Source organism: Idiotropiscis lumnitzeri, chromosome 4, assembly GCF_059441095.1.
Source record: "Idiotropiscis lumnitzeri isolate Australia: NSW breed Sydney's pygmy pipehorse chromosome 4, RoL_Ilum_1.0, whole genome shotgun sequence".
In the NCBI taxonomy this organism is placed as follows: domain Eukaryota; kingdom Metazoa; phylum Chordata; class Actinopteri; order Syngnathiformes; family Syngnathidae; genus Idiotropiscis; species Idiotropiscis lumnitzeri.
This window is the reverse complement of record NC_142394.1, coordinates 17,090,115-17,105,294: the sequence shown is the minus strand read 5'-3', so window position 1 is coordinate 17,105,294 and position 15,180 is coordinate 17,090,115. Positions and strand designations below refer to the sequence as shown.

The following is a 15,180-nucleotide window of genomic DNA, read 5'->3' as shown; positions in this document are numbered from 1 at the left end:
ACGGTGTGACGTTGAAGCAAAGAGGTTAAAGGCGGGAAAACCCCCAAAAAATGTGGTTTATAGTTTGAACGTTACGATAACAATATGCATTAGTATGCACATGTGACAATGTTAATATTAGAATACTGTAAAGTACTGTGTGGACTCAATAGGAAGGGTTGCAAAATGTAGTGAATTTTCAACACTGGAAACTTTTCATCGGAAAGAAACCATTAATAAATACCTTTGTATATGATATCAGTCTATACATTTGTATTCATTGAAATCACGACTAATCAATGTATTCATGATGTTAACTCATTTCTTTCTTCTGGCTCTTTTGTTCAAAGATGAAGCAATGACCATGTGACTTTTGAGTGGGGTTAATAATGTGATGGGATGAACTAGATCAGCGGTCGGGAACCTTTTTGACCTGGAGAGCCATAAAACCAAATTATTTCTAGATATATATTTTTTGAGAGCCATATAGTATTTTAAACATATAATAATAATAAAAATAATAAAAGGTTTACTTTTAATGCGACTTCTGGTGCTGCATGGTGTTTTTTATGTCCTTAATTTGTGTTTCCTCGACTTGATTCGCCATCATGATGCTCCGATCGTGAACCGTTTGTGCTGACAGTGGCATGTCTCTTATTTTTTTGATTATCTTGGCTTTATATGGAAAGTCATCAAAAAGTTCATTGGCCACATCAAGCATAAATGTTTTGGCATATTCGCCATCTGTGAACGGCTTTCCACTCTTCACTATTGCCAAAGCACCCGCAAAGCTAGCGGAATTACCGTCACCTTGCGTGGTCCAGACACGCAGTTGCTGCTGGCTCGTCTGCACTTTCCGTTGCAGCTCTTCGCATGCCTTTTTCCTGTTGTCCCCCGGTGGATATTTCAATGCAAAAGAAGCATGACGCGTATCGAAGTGCCGCTTTATATTTGAGCGTTTCATTGATGCAATTTTGTCATTGCATATTCGACATACTGCGGATCCTGGAAGAGCCATATATGGCTCGAGAGCCATAGGTTCCCGACCGCTGAACTAGATGGTCATTTCTTAATATTTCTAGCAGCCAGGATGTGAACGCAGTGGGTTCGCTTTCACAAATTCCATATTTTTTGCCCCTTGATTTCTCGGTCTGTATGAATTGTCCTTCTATTACATCTTAATTTTAACTTAAAGACGCATCAACTTTAACACAGTATCATTCAATTATTTTACGCATTGGCCCTATTAAAAGATTTCTCATTTATATTCCGCACTATATGCCGCAAATTACGTATGCTTTAGCAGGGAACGCATCCATTCCCTTTTAGCCTTTAATCTGCTTTAAAATGCATCAAATAATTATCCCGGGCGTCCGCGGTATTTGACTGCTACCATGAGTTTATTTTTGTAAATATGTTTCGACAAACTGCAGCTACCTTGTGAGTAGTCACATCCCCTGTAAAATAACAGTGTTGGTGGGAATTTACTTGGCAAAATTGAATATGTTATGCAGTTCTCATACTCAGGTTGTTGAGACTTGAATATCAATTACCGTTTAACGTGGTGGCTCTGCTTCCTTTTTATGCCGGCAACCTCAGTAGATTGAAGGCTGTTGAAGTAAAATGGAGGGGGCAAAAAAAATGCGGAGAACAAAAATGGTGTGGGGTGTGCAGAGCACAGTGAGCTCGGTCGGACAGGATAAAAAGAATGTTTCTTTTGACTGAGTTGAGATTTTGGACAGACTACTTTAATGTGTGCACAACACAGTTTGAGTCCAAACGGATTTAGAATCCAATAAAGAACATAAAAGTACAATCCAATGGATTTGGACTCAACCCCGAAAAGAAACCCTATCTTGGACATGGAATGTAACTGTAATGCGTATCGGTCTAATTGTCGAACAGCTTACGAAATGCTCAGCACTCGCCGAAAAGAAACTTTTCATATCCAGTGTTTCTAGATCAAATGGAGCTCCATTTCTAAACAATAATTCTCACATAAGGACCTGCAAAATTGTGAGCAGATTGCTTTGTTGCGTGCACATTTATTTCCTCCCACTATTCACTGTGCTTGAAACGATGACAAATTAATCGCTTGTTGTGTGTTGAATTCCGACTAAAGCACAACAAAAGCTTTCTTGTTTCCTTTCGCTGCTCACCTGCCGTGCCTTTGAAGAATAAACTGTACGTCCGCCATGCTAGTTGATCTCGCTAGCTGCAGTGGGTCATAATAACGGCTACTTTTCAAAGGGTTCAACAGGGGGCCAGAAATGCATTTTATCAGAGCCTAGCTGGTGAGACTGCATTCTGTGCTAAGAGGTAATCAGGACTTGTGTTGCCTGGCAATTTACCTCGCCGTGGCGGGCAATCAGTCGCATAGAGAGGGCAAGGAAATGATTCAGTCACGACAAGCCCAGGCAAAAGTAAGAGGGGAAATTGGGGGCGGGGTGGGTGTCCAGAGAGGGGAAAACGGTGCTGTTCAAGTCAATAAATCAGGAAGCACTGTATCATGGATGATGAAACAAGCAGAGTTAGATGCAGGAAGGTGCAGATCAGAATCACATCAAGATGGTTTGATGTAATTACATTGCCGTCAGCGGTGGAGCTCGAGTGAGGTGCCTACGACTGGTGCGTTCAGAATATGGGCACTCACCGGTTCATCAAGACGGGCGGTAATAACGTGAGCTTGATTGTGCTGCACTTTGCAATTGCAATTGCAATTGGGGGTAAAAAAAATAAATAAATAAATTATACGGCCACTCTATAATTCACACAACATAATGCGTGACGTGAAATGGTGCAATCCGAGCTGGATGTTTGATGGTTATAATTTTAATGACTTTCACTGCCGTGATGTATTACATGCCTTTGCTGGGTTCAGTTGTGAGTTGCAAGTTTTTTTAGGCTCTGTTTTGCAGTTTTGACAGTAAGTTTCAGTATTTTACTGATTAGCTGATTTAAAAGTAGCTAAGATGAGTTATTTGATTAGTTACGTTCAGCATATGCATTGGAAGTACATTTTTAAGAGTGACAATGAATTAAGTTTGTATTTATTAAAAATAATTAAAAAGTTTAACCTGAAAATTATTTTTATTTAAAAATAATTGTCTTTCTAGATTTCACTCAACATAAATCGGCCACTTGTTTTTTTTTTCGAAAAATAAATACAATGTTCTTTTTAGGCTTCATTTACATAATTTATTAATCGTAAATTATCAAATTAAAGCAGTGTTTTTTTAGCTGATATTCAACTACTAATGTCATCATGGCAAAACTTAACATTGACATTACATTGAATTGTTTATAGTTGACTTTTGGAGGATTTTTGGGATCAATCAGCAATCAGATGGTTCGGAGAAAAAAAAATTGTATTCGGTCACCGATTAATTCAGAAGACGGAGCAATATATCTATTTGAACAACTTGTATGTTTATTCTACAGATGAGCCCTACCATAGCGAAAATTAATTAGAAAAAACAATAATTTAAATCTCCCAAATTATTTTTTTTTAAATGCTGATTAACATAAATATAACATGTAATGTTTGCATGTTTTGAACTAGATCTAGGTATCGCTAAGATTTGATTGCCTTCAAAGCCGCTGACTTTTTACTGGTCGGGGGACAACACGGTGACATGGTTTCGCCGCCACAGTAAGATTTCATCGATAATACTGCCTATCCATCCAGTGCTTTAACCGTATTCCTTTCAGAATAATTTTCTTCTTTAAATAAATGTACTTGTCCTGCAACTACAACGACAACAATGTAAAATAATTTAAAGGGAAAAACAATACTGAAAAATAAATGCTTTGTGCAAATTACTTTCATACTGCTAAGCATGATATTAAGTGTAAAAAAAAAAAAACTTGTGTCGCACACATGGCTGATACATGATGTTGTGCTGCAAAAGGAACTTCTGTGAAGTGAGAATTATGCAAATTTTCTCTGTTAAGCTTGGTTGTACTTCCCCCTGACATTTTAATCTTTAATTGCACTTGTGACAACGTACATTGATCCGCCACGTAGCGATGTTATCCCTCCGACCCTCACCAGTCTCCAGGCATAACCACGCAAACCAGGAATAACCAAACGTGTATGTGTGCGAGTGTAATGGCCGCATTGAGTGCTCATCGATTAGTCATGCCTAGATTGAAATGCTCAGCTGCTTTGTTCGTGGCAACTGTGCTACCTCAATACAAAGGACGCCATTAGCGCTGCGTGAGTGTACGTCATTAAAGCCTTCAAAGCCGCCGACTTTTTACCGGCCTGGGCTCACAACCCGGTGACAGGGTGACAACATGGTTTTGCCGCCACAGTAAGGCAAATACCAATCCCGCACATCAAAAGAACATTCTAAAAACTAAAGGGTTAAACAGCACGGTGGACATTTTTTGAATATTACGTATCATGTCGTAATAAGATCACGCAGCGCTACAGTGGCACAGTCACAGTTAGTTGCCTCTCGTGCACAGCACTGCAGTTCGATAAGATGGCCATAATGAGCGGTTGTTTGAGTGCCTTTTTAGTGACTAATAGGGAGTTAGGAGTAGGGGGAGGACTCCTGTATTGTATTCTACGTTAACAAGGTTTTGTTGCATGCACGGTACATGCCTGAGTGATCACCGTGGCTGAAAAGTAGATGTTACGTATTCAAGTCTTGTCAAATGTCACTCACTGATGTAACCCACAAGCGATTGACTGTAAGTGCCTTTGCTGCTGAAAGACACGTATCACTGAAATTCAGCTGTGACCTTCTTGTCAGCGTGTTTAATTGCTATGTAGTAACGTTTTGTGATTTTGATCAGTAACTTTAGTCTGACTATTAGACTGGGAAAAGTAATGTGTTAGATTAGCCGAACTGAAAAGAACTAAGAAACGGCGTCGCTGTTCGTTTGACTGTGAATTTGGCTGTGCGTAATATTAACTTAGTTTTTGTTTTCCGTATGATTTTGGTGAACTAGGTTAGAATCCGGTGGCATTAATGTATCCGTTGTGTCCGCACATCAGTGGCTGTAATTCCACCTCGAGTGCAGAAAGCCGTTTGAACCGCAGCAGCACTCACGATTATTCTTGGAACACGCACGCGTCTTGTCCTTAGTGCATGTCGGGTAATCCTGGCTGCTCTGTCCCTCATCCCATCCCCGTCATCCTTCAAACCCTCTCCCAACCCCAAACCCCACCAACCCATGCCCCTCCTTGCGCCGGTCTGACAGTCAACGGCGGCTGGTCCACGTGGACCACCTGGTCGTCCTGCAGTGCTGTGTGTGGGCGAGGCTGGCAGAAGAGGAGTCGGAGCTGCACCAACCCTACGCCACTGAACGGAGGCACGTCCTGTGAGGGGCAGAACGTCCAGAAAAGTGCCTGTGTGGCCACCTGTCCAGGTAACTCCCTGGCAACCCCCTGCTTGTCCTGTGGCACTTGGCTTCCTAGGGCTTTCTTTTTTGCATTTCTTTGCATCCAGAAGTCATCTGCTCATCTTTGTTTTGGCCTGCAGCTCTTGCCTCGGATGCTTCTGTTTCTGTTCTCTTCCGCAATTAAACGCGCACTATCATTTTCAGTACCTATTAGTCGTCACGGCCTTGGAAGTGATTTATCATCCCACTTTGTTCACATATCTCATTATCTTTTATGAAGACTCTGCTCTTATTTCATAGACCTCTCTGATTTAAGAGACATAGTCCCAGCCAGCCATGCTGCTGTGTCAGACCAGCGACTACATTTGTTATTGTTTGCAGCTAAAGCTGTGGAGTAAATATGGGCAATAAAAGGGTGAATGATGGCGGCCTGTGTGCTATGTTTACGTCGTACGAGTCGGGGGCGTTTCATTTCCTCGCCCGGTCTCTCTCGTGAGAGAACCCAAGAGGCAGGGAGTGCCTTGCCAGATACTGAGCAACGGATATCGATCCTTTGTAGCCTGAGATGCAGCCTGCTGCATTTGCAGTCCTACATTAGCCTCGTGACGAAGAACCCGAGATAGCCCGACAGCCAGGGAGCTCTGTATAAAAATGAGGTTAAAGGTGAAAGAAGGTGGATGGAAGTGAAGACAAGGAACAAAGCAAACGTGAAGAGGAAAACGCCCGATGTTGTGCTGCCGGCGGATCAAACGGCAGACTGCAAGAGAAATCCTCCCTGCTTAAAAAGCACTGAGGGAAATCCTACACCTCGGTCGGCAGCGGCCTCTGCCATGCTAAAACAGAGGTTATTTTCCTCTGTGAATCAAGATATTATGTTACACATCGCTCATGTAAAGACATCACCAGATGTCAAGCGCCAGTGGAAGTAACCTAACCCGACAAGTGGATGGAGGCAAACTACGCTCGTTCAGGGTGCAATCTGGATGGATCAGGTACTATTGGCTCTCAAGCAAACGCTAATTCAATTAAATTCAATTGAATGCATTGTCCAGGGATGCCTGAGATTCCCCTGTAGCAAAAAGCACAATACTGACCTCTATGAACATGAAGAGATTGTCAGTCCTGCTATTGTTAGACCAAATCCTCCTCTCGTCTCTGGCTCCGTAAGGAAAACGTGTACCTTTCGCTTTACAGTGCTGCGGTTAAATAAATTTGTTACAGGTTCAAACTGTCACAATCATAAAATCTTTAATAGCAGACAACGTGTAAAATAACATTCGTAGGTGTCATGCGAGGGTTTTTATTTTGAAGTTGTCCCTCGCTTGACTTATCTTCTACACTGACGGATGGCCTGAGGTCAGTTTTTTATTGCCATCACGTACGGTTGACACCACCATCATCCTAAAATTATGTTCGATAACTTTTAGAGGATCGTAAGAACTCGCTAACTGATTACGCTGTTATTGTATAATACGGCAGTTGCCAGCGTTAGCGACTAGTGGCTAGTTTCTATGCTAGGAACAACTGTCCGAGTATTTTTCAAAGGTAGATTAATTATTACACACATTATTTTGTGTATAAAAATATATTTGATCAGAGGATCATTGTTTTAATTCAATTTTTCATTTTTCATTTTCATACCTGAATGCTTGCTATACATAGATATTTGTAGTCCTACTATTTCTGTTTTGCCATCACTGATACCTTTCTAGGCTTGAAACACACAAATATCAGAAATTAAATCAAAAGGAAAAGCAAGACTTTGGTGAAGTTAATCCTTTAGATGCTCATTGAGCAAAGTGAGACGCTTTGCATTTGACCTTTGGCGGTTCCAACATATTGTGAGAAAACAACAAGGTTCGCTGTCACGTCGCTGTCAGTCTTGTGGTCTTGCAACAGCGGGTGACCTCGGCGTCCTCCCCACTTCCTGTGTTACCTGTCTCAGTGACTCCGACAAGTCCAGCTGTCAGCACCTGAAGCAGGTTCCCCTCTAGGCCAAAGTCCAACACGGCAGAGCCGCGGACATGATAAGTTTGTTCATTCCAATCACAAGTGGCACGGCTACTCGGCTGTGTACTCACGAACGTGCCTCCCGAGTCGGCCGGGATGAAGTGACTGCTCCGTCGTTTGTCAGCAGGCTCACGCACAGCCCAGCAGCGACAAACCCAAATAAATCTGAATCCTCGCTTTTGATTCATCAAACACACGACCGAGGCATCCCTGAATCGCCCGCCTTGTCATACCAAAGGGGGCATGTCAGAGTCACGTTCAGCCACATGGACAGCATGCAAGCATCCTTCTGTACTTGGACAAGGACTTTTCATCATTCTTGTAGCTTTCTCCTGAAAGTCCTCTTACGAGAATGCAGCTGCCGCCATCTCTCAACAAAGGTCAACATTTTCCACAAATGCACATTGTTATTCATTTCTACTTAAATGTAGTGCTCTCTTTTCTAGTGTCACTTGAGAGACATCTTCAGGGCCTTCGTTTTGGAGCTGCGCTTTCATTGCCTTTGTGCTGTTGTGGCTTTTTTTTGGAAAGCAGAAGGCAATTGCATAAAGATGTAGTTTGTTTTTGAGTTGCTTTTACTGGCCAATGTTTGGTTACAGCTTGTGTCTGCTTTTTTTTTTTCTCCATTAGTAGATTGATGTTTTCTAGTATTTGCTTTGCCTCTTGTGTGTGCACGTGCGTGTACGCGTGCTTGTGTGTATGCCAACGAAATGAATGTACTCTCGTAGAGAAATTCATTAATTTGAAACCACTGACTTACAAAGACTGCAATTTCTATGCAATATATATATATATATATATATATATATATATATATATATTAGGAGAAATGTTTTTTTCCTACACGATTCAGACAGACTTCTTAAGGCTGACATCTTCTGCAACAGCTTGTTCTGTGACTCCTCCTTGCGAAAGGACGCTAGCACTTCTCTTCTCGTGAATCTCGAAAGGTCCAAGTCCCCAAAGTGTTAGAGAGTAGGCGGATGGAGGCCAGTCTGTCAGATCAGATGGGCTCCATGCTGGGAGGGGCCCAGGGAGCTCATGGAAGAGGCTGTGGCTAAAACCTGAGGTTCAGCGCACAACAGGATCAACACTTGAGATGGACACTTGGCTAAACAGACAAGAGTTTACCGATTCGCTTTCAGTTTCTTTGTCTTTGCAATGAACTTGGAATATAAATGTGCGGTATATTTCACCCAACACAATCTTATTGACTCCATTCTTATGCTGTTTATCTCGTCCGAGGCCAACAATCAGGGCAAAATGTCAAATTGGGGCAAATATGCAGTGCCAGAGGCAACTGCAAATAGTTGGAGCCAAGTTATACAAGCATGGTGGCAACAACTGACCCATACAAATGAATGGAGTTGTGAGTGAGGAACGCAAACAACATGAAAAGATTGCTAACTTGGGTGAATTATTCAAATATTGTACTGATCCCTCAGGCTTGCCAGCGGAGTCATGAGAATTCTGCTAGATGGAAAATAAACAGACTCGGGGCTAGTGTATTTGTGCGTGTTTGTTTGCAAGGGTGTACGCGGCCGTGTTGTATGCACATGCATCCCGGCACCCATATGCTTGCCGTTTTTCTTCACTGCAGGCAAGTGTCTCGTTCTCCTTAGCAAGTGAGCTTGTTCCGGGGACTTCATTTGTGTCCAAAGAACAAATGCAAGATGTTGCTAATAGCGCAGAAAACATATTAGTTCACATTGAAAGGAGCACGGCCATCTGATGACAGACTTGGATTGTCGCTGTTTCAATCATTCGGTGCCATTTGCCTTGGCTCCCTCTCGTCATCTCACATTCAGTCACCCGTTTTGGCTCATTCCGCTGAATTAGTTAACATTAGGGAGACGTGTCTGCTTTGTTCCGTTATCCATTAGAACTTGCATTCATTCATCCAGCAATGGGAAGTGTAACTTTTAAAGGTGCAAAGGTTTTCAAAAATAAACAACGTTAGGCGACGCTTCCTTAGTCACGTCATTGGGCTGAGCTGCCGTCCACTTCTATGTGGGGTTGTCTACGATTGTTCCCGTCAGGTCGGTGGGAGCGCTGTCAGAAATAAGGGGTGACCCTCTGCTTTCATGTTCCCCTCAAGGACACGTCAAACCAAAGGTGTTCGATGAACTCGGACTGCGTCCGTTGTCGTTATGGGGAGCAAAAGCCTCAAACAGACCCTGCTGTGACCTGTAAAGAATGGCGGGGGGTTGTTTTTCCCTTTTCCCCCTTGACAACATGTCCAAATTGAGGCGTGCCACTGAGCTATTGTATTGCTGTCCCTCCTCGGTAGCCGGCCTGACCTCAAACCTGTGGTGCTGCGTGATTGAAAATCAGTTGCACAGCCTTTCACTCTTGTGCCAACAATCTCTTCCTGGGGATTTTATATGGAAAACTCTGTGTGGATAATCCGATTTCTGTGTTACACTGTGCAAGGAATAAGAACAGGCCGGGTTTTGATTTCCAAGTTGCATTTAAAATGGGAAATGAACTTTTCTGGTTCACAGTAGTTACCATTTTTCTTCAAACAGTGGCCTTTTAAATGCAAATAGTGACGTATTTTCCCTTGATTAAAATACAGATGTTGAGGATTATAAATCTACAGCGATTTGAACTTTATTGCTCACACAATTGCTAACTGAAATAGCAGCACCTACCGAGGCGCATAAGCAGTTCCGCTAAATGAATTGCTAAGTGTGGAGTTGTAACCGCTGTTGTGTGAAGCCAACTTGCTTCGGTTCTTGCAGTTTCTGCGTTTTTCTCATTATTACGGCAGTTGGCATTTACATTCGTTTATTTTGCTTGTAATATGCAGTATATTCCTTATAGGTGGTCCTTCAGAGGGCCATGTGGATGCACAACCCACCAAACAAAGCAATTCCGAAAAAATGCACTCTTTAAAAAAAAATTCTCCAACAAGGCAAGGTTGGGTCAAGTGAATAATATTTGACATTAACATTGTGTAGTACTTTTGATTCGTAACCCTACAAAAATTACATTCCCATTGACATTCTCATAAGTGTCATGCTATTGACACTCCAGACTCTTTGTTTGATATTATGTCTAATAATCTTTCTTTGTGCTGGATAAAAAAAAAAAAAGAAAAGATAATGCATCGGCTCATCAGGACAAAATTTGAACCCATCTCTTTATTTCACAGTGGCGTGGATAAACTGAGGGGCGACATTCCGCATTCATTAGGATCTAATTTGCTATTCAATCATTTTCAATCCCAGCTCGGATAATCAGCCCATTGGCCCACGGACGGGTCCACTCAATGCCAAACAAGGACAATTATCTGATTGGTTCCGCTCGCTCTGCCAAACAGTTCTCACTGCATAGAGACCCGAGCTGTGTCAGCATCTTGCCACACTCACGCGCACACACAAATTATGGACACGCACGGACTAACTTATAGTGTTGGCGCGCAAAGAACCTAATTCACACACCTGTGACTCTGCTTTTAGCCACTTTTCAATCATGGGCTGGTGCCAAACCCGAATGACATTATCAGTCAGAGTAGTTATGCCATATTAGTTCCATCCCACCCTGAGTAGCACTCTTGCTTCATAAACCAAAGCCTCTGACCCGCTCTGGGTCAGACTCGTACTCTGAGGTCCATGCACTCTGCCCTCTTTATTGCTAGGATTAATGAGCGCTACCATTTCCTTGCCCTGGGGTCAGCCAGGAAGAGGGTTGTTGCTGTCATAGGGGTGTGTTAGTGTGTGTGTGTGTCGTTGTAGTGATTTCGCCAGGACCCCTCCGCTGATACAATCGGGATAGGAAAGAGCAAGACGGTGGTGTTGCTCCCCCCGCGAGAGCTCATTACGACTCTTTTTCCTATTAGCCCCGTGCTAACCTTCCCCAGGCTGGGTGCTGCGTCACTCTCGCTATCAATCTGAGCCACCAGCACCCCACCTTTGTTGCAAAATGACTGCAGTGTACTCTCAGAACTGTTGATATATGAAATATCTGTGCTTGGATGTAGAAGTGTGTGTCTGTGTTGTACTTAATTTGCAATTTGCTTCAGGTTTAACATGACATACAATGGTGCATTCTTAATTTACGAGTCTATTTTGTGACTATCTCAAATCATCTTTTAACCATTGAAATTAATAGGTAGTAGTGTGTATTTATTTACAAAAAATAAAAACACAAAATGTAAAGAATTAAACGGTTTGTCCATCGTGGTATCATCCTTTAATTCAGTAGCAGTATAATACGCATAGGCGTAACAGATTTGATAACGAGGATAAAGAATATATGCTTATGGATATTGTTTGTTTTTTTTTAGTTTGTTTGAAGGTTCATAACTACCGCAATATCAATGCTAGTTCCATTAGCCCGTCTATAACATTTCCCATTGAGTGTTAGCATTAAGCCAGAGTGTGCTCATAAATACCTTTGATATACGTTAGGTTGCACAGAAAACTTCAACTGGTAGTGGCAATAAAACAGCTTGAAGCAAACACACTGCGAAGTGTTCACTTTATGCCAAACTGTTGCTTGTTGTGAAATTTGCTGCCACCCAATATCGAAGAAAAATGTTTAGTGAGGTCACTTGTAAGTTGAGGCACCACTGTGCTGTAAATGTCTTTGGTGGTTCAAATATGCGTGTCGAGACGTCAAATGTGTTTTCATTACCAAAATATGATACCATCTGTCATACAAGCAAGAAAAGAGACCGTGCAGCATCACGGAGTAGTTTTTTGGGGGACTATCAATTTCAATAAGGTCTTGATGTTTTAACATTTTGAGTAGCAGTGAGGAATTTCAAACGGAACTCACCTTTTACATTTGAGCACAGTCTCTGGGCATCCGTTGGAAATTAGTCAAGCACACCAGTCAATCGCTCACTTTGTTTTCCTGTTCAGGAATCCATGAAAATAACTAGAATTTGATATCTCAATCAAGATGTTCTGTTTGGGTAAAAAAAAAAATATTAAAAATCATAATTTTGGTTAAACTTTTAGAAATGTATTTTGTCTTTCCCATGCTGTTCATTTAGAGCAAGTCTGTATTTTTCAGTGGGGGGTGTGACACCTTTGCTGAACATGCGAGGAACAAAATCCCACCAAAATGTTGTACAGACTTAGTTAAACAACTCACTGAGCGGTAAGGTTTAGCTTGGTTACATCTGATTTCCATGCACTAAATAAACAAAAAGCGAAAAAGGTAAAGGGAAAAAAAAAAATCTTCAGCTTCCCTGTACATCTGCTTGGATTTGAGCATTTGCAAGTGGATTTGCATGTCTTTGTGCATTCCCAACAGGTTTACATTTTAGAGCCTGTAGATTTGCACAAGATGGCAACAGAGTTTTCTATCAGTTGTTCAGGTGGTGCATGCAAATGCGCCCACTACTTTTGCATGAGCGCTACAATTTACTGTATGTTGTCGTTTCCACATCTTTATTCGGAAGTGAAATAAAATAGATATCAGTTTGTTCTCACTTTAGTGTACTTTCCTCTCCGTGAACGTGTGTTTATACAGTGGATGGAGGTTGGAGCGAATGGAGCAAGTGGTCGCCGTGCGGCGCCGACTGTGCGATGTGGAGGAGCAGGGAGTGCACCCAGCCGTCACCTGGCACCGGAGGCAAGGACTGTCAGGGGCTCGACCTTCAGTCGCTTAACTGCACCAGCGAGCAGTGCCCACAGAGTGAGTGTACAACCGCCCACATAGTGCAACCTGCATTCAAGTTGTGCCACTTGGTGAGTTTCAGGGAAATTATGTAATGTAACCAATTAGTAGGCAGCAGAGGTTTGTGAGCGTGCCAAGGCTACTAAGTGCAAAAATCAACTTAAATTCAATACACTTTGGCCACAAAAATATTTACAACTCCGGTGCCCTTTTTGAATTTTCACGGCCAAAGCTTGAGCTAAAAAGTAAACGCAGGGTAGAAGCAAGTGTTGGCTGAAAGCCCAATCTTTTAATATAGCTCATAATTACCTAAAACATTCATGAAAATATGCTCACTTGAAAGTCAAGTCACCAAATATGTCGTATTTTATTTCATTTGGTACGCTCATACAGTTTAATGTCATATAAGAGCATATCTGAATTGAATTCTACCTTTACAAGAGAGCTTTGTTGAGCCTTGTTGTCGAGGCTTTCAAGTGCACACAAATGCATCATCATGCAAAGTGCGGATAATATTTTGGGTAATCCTTTTCCAAAGAGTAGAGTGTTTAAAAACACCTTTGTGACAGCGCTGCATCCAATAACCTTGATCGTCAACTTGAAACTTTTCAAACAGTGCCAGCCAACATTGAACAAACGGCTCCATTAAAATGAAATCTCTGACAATGAAACTGCATATGGCTTTGAGACAAAGTGCCAGGCAAGACTTCCATCGATCTCCTGTGCGGTCACAATACAACGGCAGGTAAACCAGGAATGAGCTGAGCGAGAGCTCAACGCATCCGGCACATGACTTTAAGAGCTCGACTGCTAACAGTAATAACTAACACTGGTGCAGTGCTCTCGGCTGCAATGATCCATTTTCACCCGCACTGATGTCGAGACACCTTCTCACCTCATAGTTATCATTAAATGATCTCTCTTTATGCAAACACTACATTGCGAAAGATTTGCGACATGGGGACTTAACAATGAGCAAATAATACAGGACACACTCTTGGTGCTAAGTAATCTACTGTAATTGCCTGCAATAAAAATATGACTATCGATGTTCTTTAATTGAAGGCACCACTATTACATACATATTATATTTGTATGATAAGACCGCTTTAAAATAATTTTGAGATTTTTCCAGAGTTGCCTTTAGCCATATTGTATCTTGTATTCCTCTCACTATTTATTGACTCGGGCAGTTATTCACGACGTCGCCAGATCCCTGACGAAATACAGATGGATATGTTTTATTAATTCGGAGAGAGAAATTAAGGAAATGACAGGTCTCTCAATATCATAGTCCCGACCTGCCGCACATTTTAGCCATTCATTTCAATTCATATATTTTTAATCCTAAACCTGTCTGAAAGACTTTTGTGCAGTTTCCCCAACCAATCAGGAGTTTCAAGGTGCGGCGAGAAATGGTTCTATGTCGTCTTTGTTGTTGCTTGGTAAACACTGCCTTTTGACAAGAGCGAGCGAACGTGTGCACTGAATAATTCCTCTCATGCTGATTGGCACAATCGGATGGGCCGATACATGGCAGGCACGTGGGTGTGTGTGTGTGTGTGTGTGTGTAGGTGACTGCACACTCTTGGACGTGCACTGCATATGCATAAGCCGCCTGTGTGTGTCTTTGCGCATGCATGTGCACGCGCGTCTTAACCCTCGCCAAGTCTGGCGCAGTGAACCAGGAAGCATCAGTCAGCCCATCATCAAAGGTCAGCTGCTCTTCCCCGGAGAGGCACGACGTGTACACAAAGATGGCCGCTCATTGTTCCGAACACACGCATGCAGAGTGACTGTATTTGCGCTGGCCTCTGAAGAAGGCCAATCTGCTCCCAGCATATGTGCTCCCGTAGACAAAGCGGTGTGAAGTGTGATAATGAGAAAATAGCACAATCATTTTGGCTCGTCAGCAACTCCTATACTTGAACCGTGTCGTTGTGCTATTAGCTGAAGTGGAAAACTTACCCGCCCTTCCGAAACAAATGGCACCCTTCTCGTTTCGTGTAATCCAACAATAAAAATGCACGCTGACTGTCGTACTGCAACAAAAAAATGTCCTTTGTCATAAGACCTCGCACACTTCTCTAATCTCAGTAAATGTGTATGTAGCGTGTTCTCGGCGACTAAATGCAGTGCAATGAGTTTTGTGTGGCATCTCTTAAAAATAAACTGACCTGGCGTACGTTTCCTAAAAGCAAC

General features: G+C 42.3%; 1 protein-coding gene across 3 annotated transcripts in view; it reads left to right on the top strand.

Annotated features, from left to right (window-relative positions):
- Positions 1–15,180, top strand: part of unc5a (unc-5 netrin receptor A) — a 151,339-nt gene that overhangs the window by 102,926 nt on the left and 33,233 nt on the right. For 2 of the 3 annotated variants that reach the window (XM_088293073.1, XM_088293072.1), the window contains exons 6-7: positions 5,194–5,361; positions 12,832–12,996. In XM_088293073.1, the coding sequence (XP_088149199.1) occupies positions 5,194–5,361; positions 12,832–12,996 (333 nt within the window). The remainder of the gene's footprint in view (positions 1–5,193; positions 5,362–12,831; positions 12,997–15,180) is intronic. The other variant, XM_088293074.1, reaches the window with a different exon arrangement.